Source organism: Oryctolagus cuniculus, chromosome 16 (genome assembly GCF_964237555.1).
Source record: "Oryctolagus cuniculus chromosome 16, mOryCun1.1, whole genome shotgun sequence".
NCBI lineage: Eukaryota > Metazoa > Chordata > Mammalia > Lagomorpha > Leporidae > Oryctolagus > Oryctolagus cuniculus.
This window is the reverse complement of record NC_091447.1, coordinates 64,072,293-64,089,393: the sequence shown is the minus strand read 5'-3', so window position 1 is coordinate 64,089,393 and position 17,101 is coordinate 64,072,293. Positions and strand designations below refer to the sequence as shown.

Below are 17,101 nucleotides of genomic sequence, written 5' to 3'. Positions count from 1 at the left end.
CCTTCCCCTTGGTACTGCAACTGACCCCCCAGGGATACCTCAGCTCTTCACCATTCATGTTTAAAATGTCATATACAATATAAACATTGTTACAAAAGGAAAATGGGGAAGTAGTTATCTGTGGATGTCAGTGGTAGACTCTTCTTGGAGCTGAAATAGAAACTGGATCCTACATATGGGGACAGTCTCCAATGAGAAGTTAGAGAACACACAAATGTGCTAAAATCTGGAAAAGACATTAAAGTACTGACAATAGACAGGAATGATGGACAGAAAACAGAAAACCAGTGGTTTCAGGATTTTCCTAACTACAAAGTAGGCAAACTTAGCTGCCATGGATAGTCTATCTGTAGGAGTAGTTAAACATGTGACTTTCTTTTTCAGTTAAAAGAAACACTACTCAGGACAACATGTGTCAGGTAGGAAAACTATTCCTAAGATATCCTTACTGTCCCACAGAACAAATGGGAATTTCCAAATTTTTCAGAACATATTTGGAGTAGTTTTGGGAAAGTTGGAAAATAGGAGACTCACAGACTGTGGGCCACTGAGAACAGAAAGCTCAGTGAGTGGGTTTCTTACAATGTGCAGTAATTGAAATCCATGGAAAGGAAACTCCAGCAAATAGCAAGATAAAATACTTTCACAAGCAGATCCATCGGTAATAAGTTCTGCCTCTGAGGTTTGAGCTTGGCGATTGTCAACAATTTTTCATTCCTAAGACAATTTCCCATTTATGGTTTCTCTCCCAAAGATCTTTTCAGGGCCCTCTTTATGTCTTTATTCCTCAGGCTGTAGATGAAAGGGTTCAGCATGGGGGTGACCACGGTGTACATCACCGAGGCGATCGCAGTTGAGTGTGAATCTTGGGTAACAGCAGAGCTAAGGTAAACTCCCAGTCCAGTACAATAAAATAAAGAGACAATGCAGAGGTGAGAGGCACAGGTGGAAAATGCTTTATATTTCCCTTGAGATGATGAAATTGCACAGACAGAGGAGACAATCCTGGAGTAGGAGTAAAGGATCCCAGCCAGTGGACCTCCAACCAGCAGCACAGATGCAAAATACAAAATGAGATCATTAAGGAAGGTGTCAGAACAGGCGCTGTGGATCACCTGGTTCAGTTCACAGAAGAAGTGGGGGATTTCCAGACATGTGCAGAAGGACAGCCGCAGCACCATTAAACTTTGCAACAAGGTATGCAGGACACTGATGACCCAGGACACCAGGACCAGCTGCATACAGAGCTGGGGGTTCATGATGACCAAGTAGTGCAGGGGGTGACAGATGGCCACAAACCTGTCATAGGCCATCACAACCAGAAGGAAGTTGTCCAGCCCAATAAACAGTAAGAAGAAGAACATCTGGGTGATGCAGCCTGCATAGCTGATGGCTTGGCTCTGTGTCTGGATGTTCACCAGCATCTTGGGGACAATGGTGGATGTGAGACAGATATCATAGGAGGACAGGTTGGAGAGGAAGAAGTACATGGGCGTGTGGAGGTGGTTGTCTGAGAGGATGGCCAGGACGATGAGCAGGTTCCCAGCCACAGTGACCAGGTACATGGAGAGGAAGAGCCCAAATATGAGGGGCTGCAGTGCTGGGTCCTCTGAGAATCCGAAGAGTAGGAATTCTAAAATTTGTGTATCATTCCCTGGCTCCATTGGTTGAGGAATGCAGGAAGGAAAGAGATGCCATGATTACTTTTCACACAAAAATTATTGCTCACTTAGATTTAATGGTACTATTTGTATTTTGCAGGCCAAAAATTGATTTCCATATTTTGTGTGTGGATCTAGTGCCATTTGGGGATTCTTGTACAGAGTAATGTTTCCTTTCCACTTAGAGTTGTCAGCAACATTCTTGTACATATCCTACTCATTTTAATAAGAATTTTTGTTGCACTTGAGCAATGTAAATTGACTTCTGAGCATGTTCCAACTACTGTCCAACCAACAAACATATGCTGCAAAACAAAATTCCCTGCTTCCCAGTGATGCAGAAGGATTACCAGCCAACAAATAAATGCTATGAAAGGAAAGTCAGGCAGAAGAAGCTTGGTGGAGAATGTGATTGTCTAGCAGGTGTCTAGATCAGATGAGAGAAGGAGCCATGACTCTCAGACAGAGTGCCACAGGGGATCTGTAGAATGATGGGCTTGTAGGGAGTCAGCCAGTGCGAAGGCCCTGGGGCCCATGTGATTACCTAACTTCAAGACTCCAAAGGACTCAACTGTGGCCATGACAATGAGCAAGAGGGAGAGGTTTTCAACCCGCTAGTTCAATTCCCAAATGGTCACAATAGCCAGAGCTGAGCCAATGGGAAGCCAGGAGCCTGGGGCTTCTTCTGGGTTTCCCACATGGGTGCAGCGTCCCAGGGACTTGGACCATCTTCTACTGCTTTCCCAGGCACATTAATAGAGAGCTGGATCAGAAGTGGAGCACCCGGGACTTGAACTTCCTCCTTTATGGGATGCTGGCACTGCCGGCAGCAGCTTTACCCGCTTCACCATGGCACCAACCCCATACATTCTTCTTTTTAAGGGCCTCCAGTGATGTGAAATAAATTCCTTCTAAATGCCATGTGTTGGTTAAGTTGTATTCTCACTGTTTTAAGTGTCACCTGGGATAAATGAACCTTGGAATATAGAACTCTGGCACCCCAGCTGTGAACACTGCTGTCCTATCACAAAGATACACACATACATACACACACACAACAAGCACACACAGAGACAAACATGCTGACACCATAGCCTGCTACGGCTGCATTGCCACCATTTCCTTCTTGTCTCTGGCTACAGTGATAGGGCTACATGTGGAAGTGACCCATGCTGGTCAAATCAGGTTCTCTTTACTGTAAAGTAAATATAAACACCACCCAGAAGTTCCAGTGTGGAAGTCTCCCATGAGAAAATACAAGTGGGGCACTATTGTGATATGACTCTTCTCTCCCTTTTAAAAATTGATTAATTTTTTGTATTTGAAAGACAGAATTTTCTAATCAAGTGTTACATTCCCCCCATATGCCTGCAACAGCCGAGGCTGGACCAGTCTGAAGACAAGAGCTGGGAACTCTCTCTAGTCTCCCATTGGATGGTAGCGACCCAAGTATTAGAGCTGTCTCTGCTGTCACCCAGGGTGTGGATTAGCAGGGAGGTAGAGCTGGAGCTCCCAACTCAGTCACTCAGAACAGGGGCCATGGGCAGTCCAAGTGCTGAGCCAGTCACCATCCATCCTCCTTCACTTGAAGATCCAAAGGAAACTCTTTTCAATCAATAGAGTGGGGAGGAAGCAGACATTGGAGGGCAAGACGTCATCATGTACGATGGTTATGGAGACACTAAGGAAGGGCGAGCTCCTCTGGTCTTGCTACCTGGTGACCTCCTGTGTGCACCTGCAGAGTTAACAGCAGAGCAACAGTCTCTTCCATTCTCTTCCATGGACACAGGTGGTGGTGGTGGTGCTATTTTGTTTTTGTTTTTGTTTGTTTGTTTGATTTTGCTTTGAAGACATTTTTCAGGTTGAAATCTCAAGCATGTAAATAAGCAAAGGAAAGAAGCCAGCCACTTGTGAGAGGGGTGTCCTTCAGTGATTTTGTGGAAAGTTTAATTGAAACATAAGTTTGTTTTGGTGCAGATTTTGAAATTCATGCGTAGTTTATTCACAGTGCACATTTTCCATGAGCTCTTGAAGCCTCCCTCACAGGCCCGAATTCCATTTTTTCCATCAAAAATAAACTTCCTTGCAATTCGTCTCCCATGAAATTTCCCCATATGGAAATTTAGCATATGACAAGGTCAGACTTGTGTAGTTGGAACAGACCAGATTGTTGAATGACAATTGACATAAATGACTGACTGGAAGCAAATGAGGTTGGAGCTCTCTGGCATGCTCTTACAGAGAATCAGAGGGATAAACATTAATGTAAGAAGGAACAAAACACTTGAGATGAACATCTAGAATCTCTTTGTCTACAGTTGACAAAAACATCTGAATGAAGGCAAGAAACACAGAAATACGAAGAGAAGCCTGGGGCCAGCGCTCTGGCACAGTGGGCTCAGCCTCCACCTGCAGCACCAGAATCCATATGGGTGCCGGTTCGAGTCCCGGCTGCTCCACTTCTGATCCAGCTATGGCCTGGGAAAGCAGTAGAAGATGGCCCAAGTCCTTAAGTCCCTGCACCCACATGGGAGACCTGGAAGAAACTTGTCTCCTGGCTTCGAATCAGCACAGCACCGGTCATTGCAGCCAACTGGGTAGTGAACTAGCAAGTGGAAGACCTCTCTCTGTCTCTCTCTACCTCTGCCTCTCTCTGTAACTCTACCTCTCAAATAAATAAATAAATAAAATATTTTAAAAAAGAGGAGGCATTTTAGCTAAATAATATTTACACCTTTTAATGGCTGCAAAATTCCCTTCAACGTGAACTGGAAAATAATAATCACAGCACATCTAACATGCCTGCAACTATAGAAAATATGCTTATAGTGTCTGGGCATACAATTATAACAGGCAAATCAGTGTGTGGCAAATTATGCAAATCTTTGATCAAACCCTGTAATACTTCTAGAAAATCACAGGAAATCCCTTCCTGCCCCTTAGGGGACAAACCTGAAGGAGATTCACACTAACCGGGGTGGACATTGTCAACAGTGAGCAAAGTCAGACTGTTTCATTTTTTTCTGGCAGCCGTGTCGGTGTCATTGTCTTTGGGAAACAAGCTGAAGATGGAAATACTAAAATTACAGGTGGGCATTTGGCTGGCAGCTAAGACGCCATTTGGGATGGCTGCCTCCCATATTTAGTGCCTTGGTTTGAGTCCCAGCTCCCCTTCTGGTTTTAGATTCTTGCTAATGCACACTCTTGCAGGCAGCAGCAGCTGATGATTGAAGTGTTTCAGTGTCTGCCACACAGTAGGGAGAATTGCACTGAGTCAGCCTGGCCCCCCTTCAGCAATTGTGGGCATTCAGGGTGTGAACCAGCAAATGGGAACTCTTTATCTTTCACACAAATTAAAAAAATGAATAAATGAAACTAAAGATGTAACAGCTGTTTAACCCATTTCTGTGTACTCCTGTCACTCTTGATTGTTTTGTTGAGGGTTGTTCATTGTAGGATGCATAGCAGCATCTCCAGCCTCCACCCATGCCTGCCTGGTGTCACAGCAAAAGCACTTGTGAGCCTTGTTCCTTGTCCCAGTTCTGGGTGATTTAGTGCTAATCAGTACATTAGCATTGATGCAATAACAAATGAAGGAGAAAGACCAGCAGAGACCATGAAAATTATGAATGATGCAGGTGGGAAAAGGGATGCCACTGTGGAGAGAACATGTCAGCGTGTTGTGCCAGTTGATGGCAGGCACCCCCTTCATGTGTGATTGAGAGGGAAGGAAGGGAGATGAAAATTGAAGACTGCTGACCTCGTGCCCCAGGTTCTACTTGTGCCTTGTTAAAATATATTGAAGGTGTCAGTGCTGTAGCAAAGTCGGTAAAGCCACTACCTGCAGTGCCAGCACCCCCTATGGGTGCTAGTTTGAGTCCTGGCTGCTCCACTTCCAATCCAGCTCTCTGCTATGGCCTGGAAAAGTAGTGGAAGATGGCCCAAGTCCTTGGGCCCCTGCACCCACGTGGGAGACCTGGAAGAAGCTCCTGGCTCCTGGCTTCAGATTGGTGCAGCTCCGGCCCTTGCGGCCATCTGGGGAGTGAACCAACGGAAGGAAGACTTTTCTCTCTGTGTCTTCTTCTATATACTGTCTGTAACTCTACCTCTCAAATAAATAAATAAATAAATATTTTTAAAAAGAAAATAGAAATACATTTATGGAAGATGATTTATTTTTCTCTCTGTCTCTGTCTCTAACTCTACCTGTCAAATTAAAAAAAGGATGATTTATTAACTCTAATGAAGCAAGCTACTGCATTGACAAAGCAGTGGATGGAACAGTAAGACAGCCTGAAAGTTTGGTGACACAAATTTAGAGACCTCATCCTCAGACACACACACACACACACACACACACAGAACCATAAGTGGCAAATAGCAAAATGAGTATGTTTGAAAGAACACAATCAAAAGCAGGAACTAACACACCCTAACATCAAGATTGAAAGGCAACAATCTTGGGAGACAATTTGCATTAAATAAAGTAAACGGTTATCAAACCCACAAGTATATTTATAAATAATTGCAAAAAAAAGCTATTTAGTCTAACCCTTTCCACCTGCTCTGTTCATCCCCCACCCATGGGAATGCTTATAGTTGAGATAAGTAGCTACAAAAGACACATCTCACGAAATGCTCTTGTAGGTAGAATTTACAAACAACGTCTTGGTCTGACCCTATCATCAGTTTTCAATATGCATCATTTCAAAAGTTAAAAAAGAGTAGATATGAGTTTTTGGTGCTGCATTTAAGATGCTACTTGGGACACCTGTGTCCCAGGTCAGACTCCCTGGGTTCCAGCCCTAGCCCTGCTCCTGATTCTGGCTTCCTACTGATGCACCCTCTGACAGATCCTGGTCACGGCTCAATTAGTTGGGTTTCCTGTCTCCCACAGAGAAGACCTACATTGAATTCTGGCTTTCTGAGTTCTTGGCCTGGCCCAGCCCCAACTGTTTCAGGCATTTGTGGAGTAAGCCAATGGAAGATAGATCTCTCCTTATGTCTTTGTCTATAACTCTTTGTTCTCTGCCTTTCATATAAAATAAAATAACTTTTGAAAAAGATTTATTTATTTATTTGAAAGAGTTACAGAGAGAAATGTCTTCCATCTGCTGTCTCACTCTCCAAATGGCTGCAATGGCTGGAGCTGGGATGATCCAAATCCAGGAGCTTGGAGCTTCCTCCAGGTCTCCACAGTTGGACCATCTTCCGCTGCTTTCCCAAGGTATTGCAGAGAGCTGGGTCAGAAGTGGAGAAGCTGGGACTTGAACTGGTGCCCACATGGGATGCCGCAACAGCAGGTGGTGGCCTTACCTGCTACGCCACTGCATTACACCCTGAAATAACTAAAAAGTAAAAAAAGAAATGCCTTTACTTGCCTATCTCATTTGTCCCCATCTACCACCCTATATATATTTTTTTATGGAAAATGAGACTGTAAGTTTATTGAGGGGTAAAAATATTTTGAAATTCATGTACACATGAGGTCTTTAAGAAGTTCTTGAAAGATGTATATCATGAAAAACATACGGATTTTAAATTTTTTGCACCAAAATAAACTTAGGTTTTAAATTCATTTCTCCACAAAGTTTTTGAAGTATCCTCATATGTAGCTTGACCTTTCATAATATTAAACCTCCTTATTTGGTAGATAAGTAAGCAAAGGACTCCAAGGCAGCCAACTTAACCAAAGTACCTCAAAGCCTTATTTTATCAGTCTAGAACTGTATTGATAACTCACCAGCTGGTATTCACAGGGAGTATCTTTCGTTCTGTTTTAAAGCATATTATAAGGAATCCAAACAAAAAATCATGTTGGGAAATCAAATATAAGCTTATTCTTTTCACTTAAGAGTTTTTGTTTCTTTCATTTGTCTTTATATGTTGTTTGAGGGAGAGATGGATAAACACAAAGATAGTTCCCATCTGCTGGTTTATTCCTCCAAATGACCACAATGGCCAGTGCTGACTGGAGCCAAAGCCAGGAGCTTGGAACTCAAACCAGGTCTCCCATGTGAGTGGCAAACACCCAATTACTTAAGATATTATCACTGCCTCCCAGGATCTGCATTTTCAAGAAGTTGGAGCCAGTAGCCACAGCTGGGTAATCTGTAGTGGGACCCAGCTTCTTAACCATTAATCCACTCACCCATCATTCAATTTCATAATGAAGTTAAGGGAAAATTAAAGTCCAACTGCACCTGTTTCACTGTAGTTCTGTAGAACTGTAGTTCCAAAATTTAAAATTCACAAGACCAATCGTATAGTGGATGCACTGTGGCAGGATTACACTATAGAGTATCACCATATATCTATCACAATCAGGGGAAAGAGTTTGGCTTAGCAGTTGAAATACTGGTTTGGGGTGCCATATCAAAGGACCTGAGTTTCAGTCCCAGCTCCACTCCTGATTCCAGTTTCCTCTTAACGCAGAGCCTGGGAGATAGCAATGACTACTGAAATAATCAAGTTCCTGTGATCCACCTGGGGTGAGACCCGGAGTGAGTTCACAGCTCCTAGCTTTGGTCCAGACAAGCCCCAGCCATTAAGGGCATTTGAGAGAGTGAACCAGTGAATGGAAATGTCCTCTCAAATAAATATATATTTTGATGCAAAATTACAAAAGCTCATAAAGAATTCACTGATACTTCTTGGTGGGACCAAACTTGATTTCAAACAGCCCCCAAATGTGCGTGTGTGTGCAAATTGTTTAACTCTTTACTATTATAGAGTTGATCTTATGTATACAAAGTTAATTGAAAATGAATCTTAATGCAGAAGGGGAGAGGGAGGAAGAGTGGGAAGGCAGGTATGGTGAGAAGAATATTCCTAAAGTGATACTGATGCAATTTGTATTCCTTAAAAAAATAAAAAAGAAATATCCCATTTCAAAGAATCTGCATATCCATCTATTCTGAGATTCAAGGTTGTTGAGGTTCTGTATGTAGTCGCATCAGAAAGAAATCTCACAACTATAGTAATAATTCTCATCAGAGCCTCAGACAATATTGCGTGTGAATAAGATAGTGAAGCTCCAAGGAAGTCCAGCACCCTTTTTCTGTTGTTACATCTGGGATTACAAATTTTTAAGTTCCAGACTTTCTTTACTGCCCCAGTGTTGCTAAGTCAGTCCCTCCTCCAAAAGTTAAGTGAGCTTGAGGCCTAATAAGCCTCTTCAACTTTTAGGGAAGTGACAGAGCATGGTAATGGCTTTGTGAGTATGTTAAGGAGAGCAGTCAAAACTTAAGTATTCTTTTTCATATTCAGAACTTAGCAGCAAATAAATTGCATAGGTGTTTATCATACCTATATTGTAACTCGTTGATGGACAGAGTGAAATTACACTCATGGTGATGAGTGTACCACCCTATATTTCAGAAGTCCTTTGTATACTATAAGATTGCTTTAGTAGGTTAAGACTACAGCTCCAGGAGAGGGTGTTGTGGCACAGCTAGTTAATCAGCCACCTGAGACTGCCACATCCCATATCACAGTACCAATTTGAGTCCCGGCTACTACACCTTCAATCCAGTTTCCTGCTAATGTGCTAGGGAAAGCTGCAGATGATGGTTAAATACTTGGGTCCCTCTAATTCATGCGGGAAACCCAGATGGAGTTCCAGGCTCCTGGCTTCAGCCTGGCCCCGCCCTTGTGGGCAATTAGAGAATGAACCAGTAAAACCAAGATCTCAGTCTCTCTGCTTTTCATATGTTTCAAAAAAAATACAACTCCTCTAGAAATTTGTCTTAATATGCATGCTGTAGTGAACATTTTTAAAGAGACTTATTTGAAAAGCAAAGTTACATAGAGGGGCAGAGAAAGAGTGAATCTTCCATCAACTGGTTCATTCCCCACATGTTCATAACAGCCAGGGCTGGGCCAGGCAGAAGCCAAGAGCCCAGAACTCCACTGGGGTCTCCTGCATGGGTGGAAGGGATCTGATCAAGCACTTGGAACATCCTCTGTTGCTCTCCCAGGCTCATTATCAGAGAGCCGGATTGGAAGTAGCACAGCCAGGACTCAAACTAGTGGCCACATGAGATGTTGGCATCACAGGTGGCAACTCAACCCACACTACCGTAACGCCAGCCCCTGTAGTGAACATTTTTCATTACTTGTATTTTAGAATGGAAAGGGTGGTAGTAATTTAGATGTCTGCCTCTGAATTCTGCTTTCCTATAGAAAACAGACATGTGGCACCATTCATTTGACATAATTCATGCTATTTGCTTTAAAATGATTACATCAGAAGTTACAGTAATTCTAAGTAATTCTAAGAATCTTACTCTTATCTGAATGCACAATGAATTGAAATAATTCTGCCTTCTCTTCAAGTTGAAGAGTTTAACATTATAATAAAATTTTTTCCCTAAATAAGAGAGGGAAGAGATGTGCAATTCGGGACATGCTCAAGCTGACTTACCTCAAACGGTAGAGTTAGAAACATACCAGGGGATTCCAATTCAATCCCATCAAGGTGCCATGTACCAATGCCATCTCACTAGTCCCAGTGATCAATTTCTGTTCACAATTGATCATAATGATAGGACTAAGAACCAAAGGGATCACATAAACAAGAATAGTGTCTGCAAATACTAGCTGAGAGAATAAAAAAGGGAGAGAATGATCCAACATGAGAAGTGAGATACACAGCAGACCCATAGAATGGCAGATGTCCTAAACAGCACTCAGGCCTCAGAATCAGCCCTTAAGGCATGCGGATCTGGCTGAAAAGCCCATGAGAGTATTTCAGGCATGGAAAGCCAAGACACTCTGGGAAAAAAAACCTAAATGAAAGATCTCCGCGAGTGAGATCCCAGTGGAAAGAACGGGTCATCAAAGAAGGAGGTACTTTCTCTGAAGGGAGGAGAGAACTTCCACTTTGCCTTGTCTAAAAATTATCAGAATCAGTGAACACAGGGGGCTTCCATAGCCTTGGCAGCTCATGACAAGAGCCTAGGGTGATTACTGATGCCATAAACAAGAGTGTCAAATTGTTAAGTCAACAACAGGAGTCACTGTGCAATTACTCCTCATGTAGGATCTTTGTCCTTAGTGTGCTGTACATTGAGATTTAATGCTATAACTAGTACTCAAACAGTATTTTTCACTTTATGTTTCTGTGTGGGAGCAAACTGCTGAAATCTTTACTTAATATATGCTAAACTGATCTTCTGTATATAAAGAGAACGAAAATGAATCTTGATGTCAATGGAAGGGGAGAGGCAGTGGGAAAGGGGAGGGTTGTGGGTGGGAGGGACGTTATGGGGGGAAGCCATTGCAGTCCATAAGCTATACTTTGGAAATTTATATTCATTAAATAAAAGTTAAAAAAAAAAGAATTCATACAGGAAAAAAAAATTTCCCTAACGAATTTAGTGTTACAGGGCGGAAATAACTCATGTTCCAACAGTAGGAACATCATGTTCTAACACTGTGTTTTTAGCAAACAAGCTATTCCCCAAATCTAGTCAAAACTGCTGGGTTTCTGTTGGTTAAACAGCTCTGAATACTTGCTATGCTATAAGAGTTTCTGCTTCATTTTCAATATACTAATTAGTCTATGTATATAATATTGCAGGTGACGCACTCCCAGCAAGAAGTTAAAGAACAAACATGGCAGAAAAAATATGATTTCCCTATTTTTGTTACACTTAAAACTGGAAATTGATTATTTCTGAACTGAAACTGTCATACATGATGTAAGGTCCATGCGGAGGACAAGCAAAATGACACAAGCTGATAACTACCAACTAATGTACTGGTTGATGAAGGAAGCCCAAGAAATTGCCATTTTATAAATGCAAGCAGTTGGAAAACCCATCACAAGCTTGCAATAACTGAATTAGAACAAGGGTCGGCAAACTGTAGCTGTAAAGGGCCAGATGCAGGGTGTTTTAGAGTTGGAAGCCACATGGTTGCTGTTCCAACTACTCACTTCTACCACTGTAACACAAAAGCAGCTGTAGACAGTATGTGCAGGTAGGAGCATGGTTAGATTCACCGATGGACACTGAAATTGGAATTTGGTATGAGTTCCACATATCTTCTTATGATTTTTTCAACCACTTAACAATGTACAAACTATTCTTAGTTCAAAGGCCACACAAAAGCTGTTGGCAGGCTGCATGTGGCCCAAGGGCCAGTTTTCCAACCTGAGAACTGAGGACAAGGAGCCAGTGTTAGCCATACATTTATGGCTGAGAATTGGGAGATTTTGGGCATTGCAAATGTAAATATGTCCTATTACGTAAGATTCATTAAAATTAAATCAATGCAGTTGCTATATTGTGTACAATAGTGCACTCTTCTTTAGGATTTTTTACATACAGAAAAGACATGAGTTTTTTAAAAAATGGTTATTGCTTATATATATTCACAGATTATCCCCTTCCTGTTTTTCACAAAATGAATTTAAAATGCACATCTACCACCCTATATTTTACCTTCTTAATTGCAATTATTTTTGGATACCTGTTCTACTTTTACTGGGACCACTTTGTGCTTCTCTGTCCCTGCTCTGACAGGGCTTGGCTTCATCTACCATCACTTAACTGTCAACAGAGAGTTCTGTGTTCTTGTCTCAATGACCTGAAATAGACTGAGCTGGCCATCAGGTCACCTCAGGGAAATGTTCTCAGTGTCCATTCCCTCCAAGCCTTTCCTGCAGTGCCTACAGTGGGCTCAGACTCACCTGCATGATTCTCTGGGAGGAAGGCCTCCAGGTGGAGGTGTGACTCATCCCGGGATGACTGATGATGGAGACAGACTGTCACACACCAGACAGCAGGAAGGTGTAAAATATCACTCACTGAATCAGACCAAGATTCCCATGAATTTATAGCTCCCTGTTCTGCTCATTAGCACAGTTCCCATTTCCCTCCAGGTGCTCTGACTGTAAGCACCCAGTTTCCCTGTGGGAGTGCTAGTTTGGGCAGCAAAAAATTTCCCTGTTGATTATCTGTTCCTAAGAGACCTCCAGGTTAGAAGTCAAGTGTACTCAGTCTGATTATTCTTTTTCTGCAAATTCTCCTGCCTCCCAGAGGTCAAAGCACTCAGGACTTATTTGAATCAATGTTTTCTCCAGAATACAAGACAGGAGGCTTGTCTTGAAATGTTCCCTAGAGTCTTCAGACTGACCAAGAGTTTAGTTGGGTATATAGCTGTAGATGTCTCCAGATAATTGGCATTTCCTGCTTCAAGAAGAGGAAAATTTTCCCTGTTGTAAAACTAGAGGCTCCTCACTTGTTATGAAATAGAAATTTTATTACAAGTTAAGAGTTGTCCTTTAGTTTTCAGTATGTTTGCTAATTAAGAGGTACATGTATTAATATTTTATTTTAATGAAATTATTTTATTTAAATACAATTATTAATATTTTATTAATTAATTTAAACTTGCAATTTATATATATGACTTTTATTTATTTCAGAGACAGAGTTACAGAGAGAGAGAGAGAGAAAGAGAGATACAGGGAGGTCTATCCACTGGTTCACTCCCAAAATGGGCACAACAGCCAGACTTGAGCTGATCCAAAGGCAGGAGCCAGAAGCCAGGAGCAAGGAACTTTTTCTGGGTCTCCCATGCAGGTGCAGGGGCTCAAGGACTTAAGCCATATTTTGCTTTCCCAGGCCATAGCAAAGAGCTAGATCAAATGTGGAGCAGCAAGAACTTGAACTGGTACCCATATGGGAGGCTAGCAGTGCAAGCTAGGGCTTTAACCAATTGCACCACAGTACTGGCCCCCTTATGACAATTTATGGAGGATACAGTGATGTTTATGCATTTACATACTACATTATGATCAAATCAGGGTAATTAGCATGCCAATCACCTTCAACACTGATCATTTCTTTGAGTTGTGACAATTCAGAATCCTTGCTAGCTATTTTGAGATATCCAGTGCATTTTTGTTAACCGTGGTTACTTTACTGTATGGTCAGAACCAGAGCTTATTCCTCTTGTCCATCCAAAACCTTGTACCCACTGACCAACCACTGTCCTTTCTCCCCTTCTGCTAACCATTATCCCCTTGTCGACTTCTATGAAACCAGCTTTATAAGATTCTATGAGTCGTAGTATTTTTCTTCTGTGCCTGGCTGATTGCATTTACAACAATGTCCTCCAAGTGCATCCATGAAGTCTGAAGTGACAGAATGCCATTCTTTTTGAGTGAATAGTATTCCATTGTGTGTGTATGTATATGGCTTAAAGTTTTTATTTATTTATATTTATTTGAAAAGCAGAGAGATACATACAGAAAAAAGAGGTTTAGTTCCTGAATGCACACCATAGCTGGGCTTGGCCTGGCTAAAGCTAGGAGCCCAGAACCCAATCTCTGTCTTCCTTATGGGAAGAAGGACCCCATGCATTCAAGCTTAATCCCTGGTTGTGCATGACCAGTAAGAGAATTGGGAGCAGAGCTGAACATTGCACCCAAACTCCGATACATGACACAGGCATCTCAAAGGGCATGTTAGCTAGTGCACCAAATGCCTGCCTCCTTACATCCACTTATGTAATCCTCTGTGTTTCCTCTAATCAACATATCTCTAACTCCTTGAGAAAAATTGCTTTATTCTTCTTAGAGATGTGAATTTCCTATAATTTCTTCTCTTTAGGGTCATAATCATATCAACCAGACCAATCTGACTCCTTCCACTAGTGAAGGCAAAGCTCGGATCCCACTGTCGTCTCAGACTGGTAGACTATATAGTGTTCCAGTGACATTGTGGTTCAAATCACAGTTATCGAGTCTTCGTGCTTGTCCATATTTTTTATGTGTATGGGTGTATGTGTGTCATGTTCACATGTATGTTTATGTCCCTATATGTGTTCACATGGTGCCAGATTGATTGGAATAATTGCACACCCCAAGATTAAATATCATCTACCCTCAGACTTTTCACAGTTCCTATGAGTTGGAAAAATCTTTAGTGAACAAGACTTGTTTGATACGTTTTGTTTAATGATAGAGAGTGGTGTCTTTGGATTAGCAGAACATGCATATATTTAACTTTAGGGTTCTTTCATAAATGATTACCTCACATCCACATGCTGTTAACACAGTCAACAGAGGAAGAATGTGAGGTGATATCTAGTTAACTTTCTTCAAATCTCGTACAATTTTCATGAGAAATTCACACATATTTGTTAAGAACAAACTGTGAATTTAAGTGGGGGGAGGCATTAATACAAGGACTTTTCGTCTTTTTTTAAAAGATTTATTTATTTATTTATTTGAAAGGCAGAGTTACGGAGAGGCAGAGAGAGAGAGAGAGAGAGAGAGAGAGAGTCTTCCATCCGCTGGTTCACTCCCCAGATGGCCACAACAGCCAGGGCTTGGTCAGCCTGAAACCAGGTGCCAGGAGCTTCTCCCAGGTCTCCCACAGGGGTGGCAGGGGCTCAAGCACTTGCTGCTTTCCCAGGCCATAATCAAGGGGTGGAATTTGAAGTGGACAGCCAGGACTTGAACCTATGCCCATATGGGATGCTGGCACTGCAGATGGTGGCTTTACCTGCAACAGCACAATGTTGACCTCATGATTTTCTATTCTTAAATAAAATCTTGTTAATATCTTTTTGACTTTTTCATTTAAAGTTTCAAATATTTTATTTTTTTAACTGTTATTTAGTAAATATAAATTTCCAAAATACAGTTTATGGATTACAATGGCTTCTCCCCCCATAAGTTCCCTCCCACCCACAACCCTCCCATCTCCCGCTCCCTCTCCCATTCCATTCACATCAAGATTCATTTTCAATTATCTTTATATACAGAAGATCGATTCAGTATATATTAAGTAAAGATTTCATCAGTTTGCACCCACACAGAAACACAAAGTGTAAAATACTGTTTCAGTACTAGTTATAGCATTACTTCACATTGGACAACACATTAAGGACAGATCCCACATGAGAAGTAAGTACACAGTGACTCCTGTTGTTGACTTAACAATTTGACACTCTTGTTTATGGTGTCAGTAATCTCCCTAGTCTCTAGTCATGAGTTGCCAAGGCTATGGAAGACTTTTGAGTTTGCCGACTTCCTTCTTATTCAGACAGGGTCATAGTCAAAGTGGAAGTTCTCTCCTCCCTTCAGAGAAAGGTATCTCCTTCTTTGATGGCCCCGTTCTTTCCACTGGGATCTCACTCGCAGAGACCTTTCATTTAGGTCTTCTCTTTTTTTTGCCAGAGTGTCTTGGCTTTCCATGCCTAAAATACTCTCATGGGCTTTTCAGCTGGATCCAAATGCCTTAAGGTCTGATTCTGAGGCCAGAGTGCTGTTTAGGACATCTGCCATTCTGTGAGTCTACTGTGTATCCCGCTTCCCTTTATATACTTATTTTCATTTTATTGAAAGGCAGCAAGACACGCAGAGCAACACAGAGAGATCTTGCATCCCAAATGCCCATACTAGCCAGGGCTGTGTCAGACCAAAACCAGAAGGTTTGGACCTAGACTGAATCTCAGACATGGGCATCAGGGACCCAAGTCCTTGAGCCATCATCAGCTGACTTCCTGCATGTTTTAGCAGGAGACAGGCCTGGAACTGGAATGGACCTTAAACCTGGGTACTCTGATTTGTTTTGTTGTCTTCTGAAGCAGTTGGTTAAGTACCACACCAAACATCAATCCCAACTTACACATTTAAATAAAACATATGTTTGTAGATATTTGTAGGTTAATAGACATTTGTAAGAATGAGTGAGGGAGATGATGCACCCTTCAATTCAGTGTCCTCAATGGTAACAGCTTGAAAAATGCAGTGAAGTATCACACACAAGACATTAACACTAGGACCAACCAAAATACGAAGCATGCACATAAGATGCCATGCGTAAGACCCCCAGGGTAGCCTTTGTGCAGCCACAACCACCCATCTCCTCACCCAGTACTGTCAGGGAATTATGCAGAAGAAGAAGCTGCACTCTAAGCGGCCCTGCAAGAGGAAATTGCCAAACCGCAAACCACATCACCATAGCTATGCAACCTGGGAGGGCAGCGTTTGGGCGGGGCTGGCCTTTTAAAACTGTATATAAGTGGGCCCTCAGACTCTGTAAGAGGAGGTTGCTCAGCCTCTCTCCCCAGTCGTTAGCGCCTTGTGCCCACAGGAGTTTGGCTGAGTAGTCTCTCCCTCTAGACGCCATAATAGATTTAAGGTGTGTACCTGAGTCTTCTCAGTCTCCTTTGTTGAACCTGTAGTTGGCTTCCTGGCCGGTTGCTAACGATCGGGAAGCTGACAAGTATCTACCCCTTAAGAACCACTCATCTGTTCACCATTCATATATTGATATCATTTCAAAATGTTCTATAGACAATAAACCTGTCTTCCTAAGAAAATTGTGCAGCAGAAACCTTGGGGGTTGGTTTCCACATCTGTGATGGACACCATGGGCATGAAGCCAAAATAGAACAAGATCTTAAAGGATGGGTTA

General features: G+C 42.1%; 1 protein-coding gene across 1 annotated transcript; it reads right to left on the bottom strand.

Annotated features, from left to right (window-relative positions):
- Window positions 1-734: 734 nt before the first annotated feature.
- Window positions 735-1,664, bottom strand: LOC100346412 (olfactory receptor 7A17-like). The gene has a single exon (XM_002722099.2). It carries the CDS (start codon window positions 1,662-1,664, stop codon window positions 735-737), a length of 930 nt encoding a protein of 309 aa, XP_002722145.1.
- Between the last annotated feature and the right edge of the window lie 15,437 nt (window positions 1,665-17,101).

Bases quoted from the DNA above. Each gene is read 5' to 3' on its own strand.
- LOC100346412 (XM_002722099.2), bottom strand. From the start codon at position 1,664: ATGGAGCCAGGGAATGATACACAAATTTTAGAATTCCTACTCTTCGGA.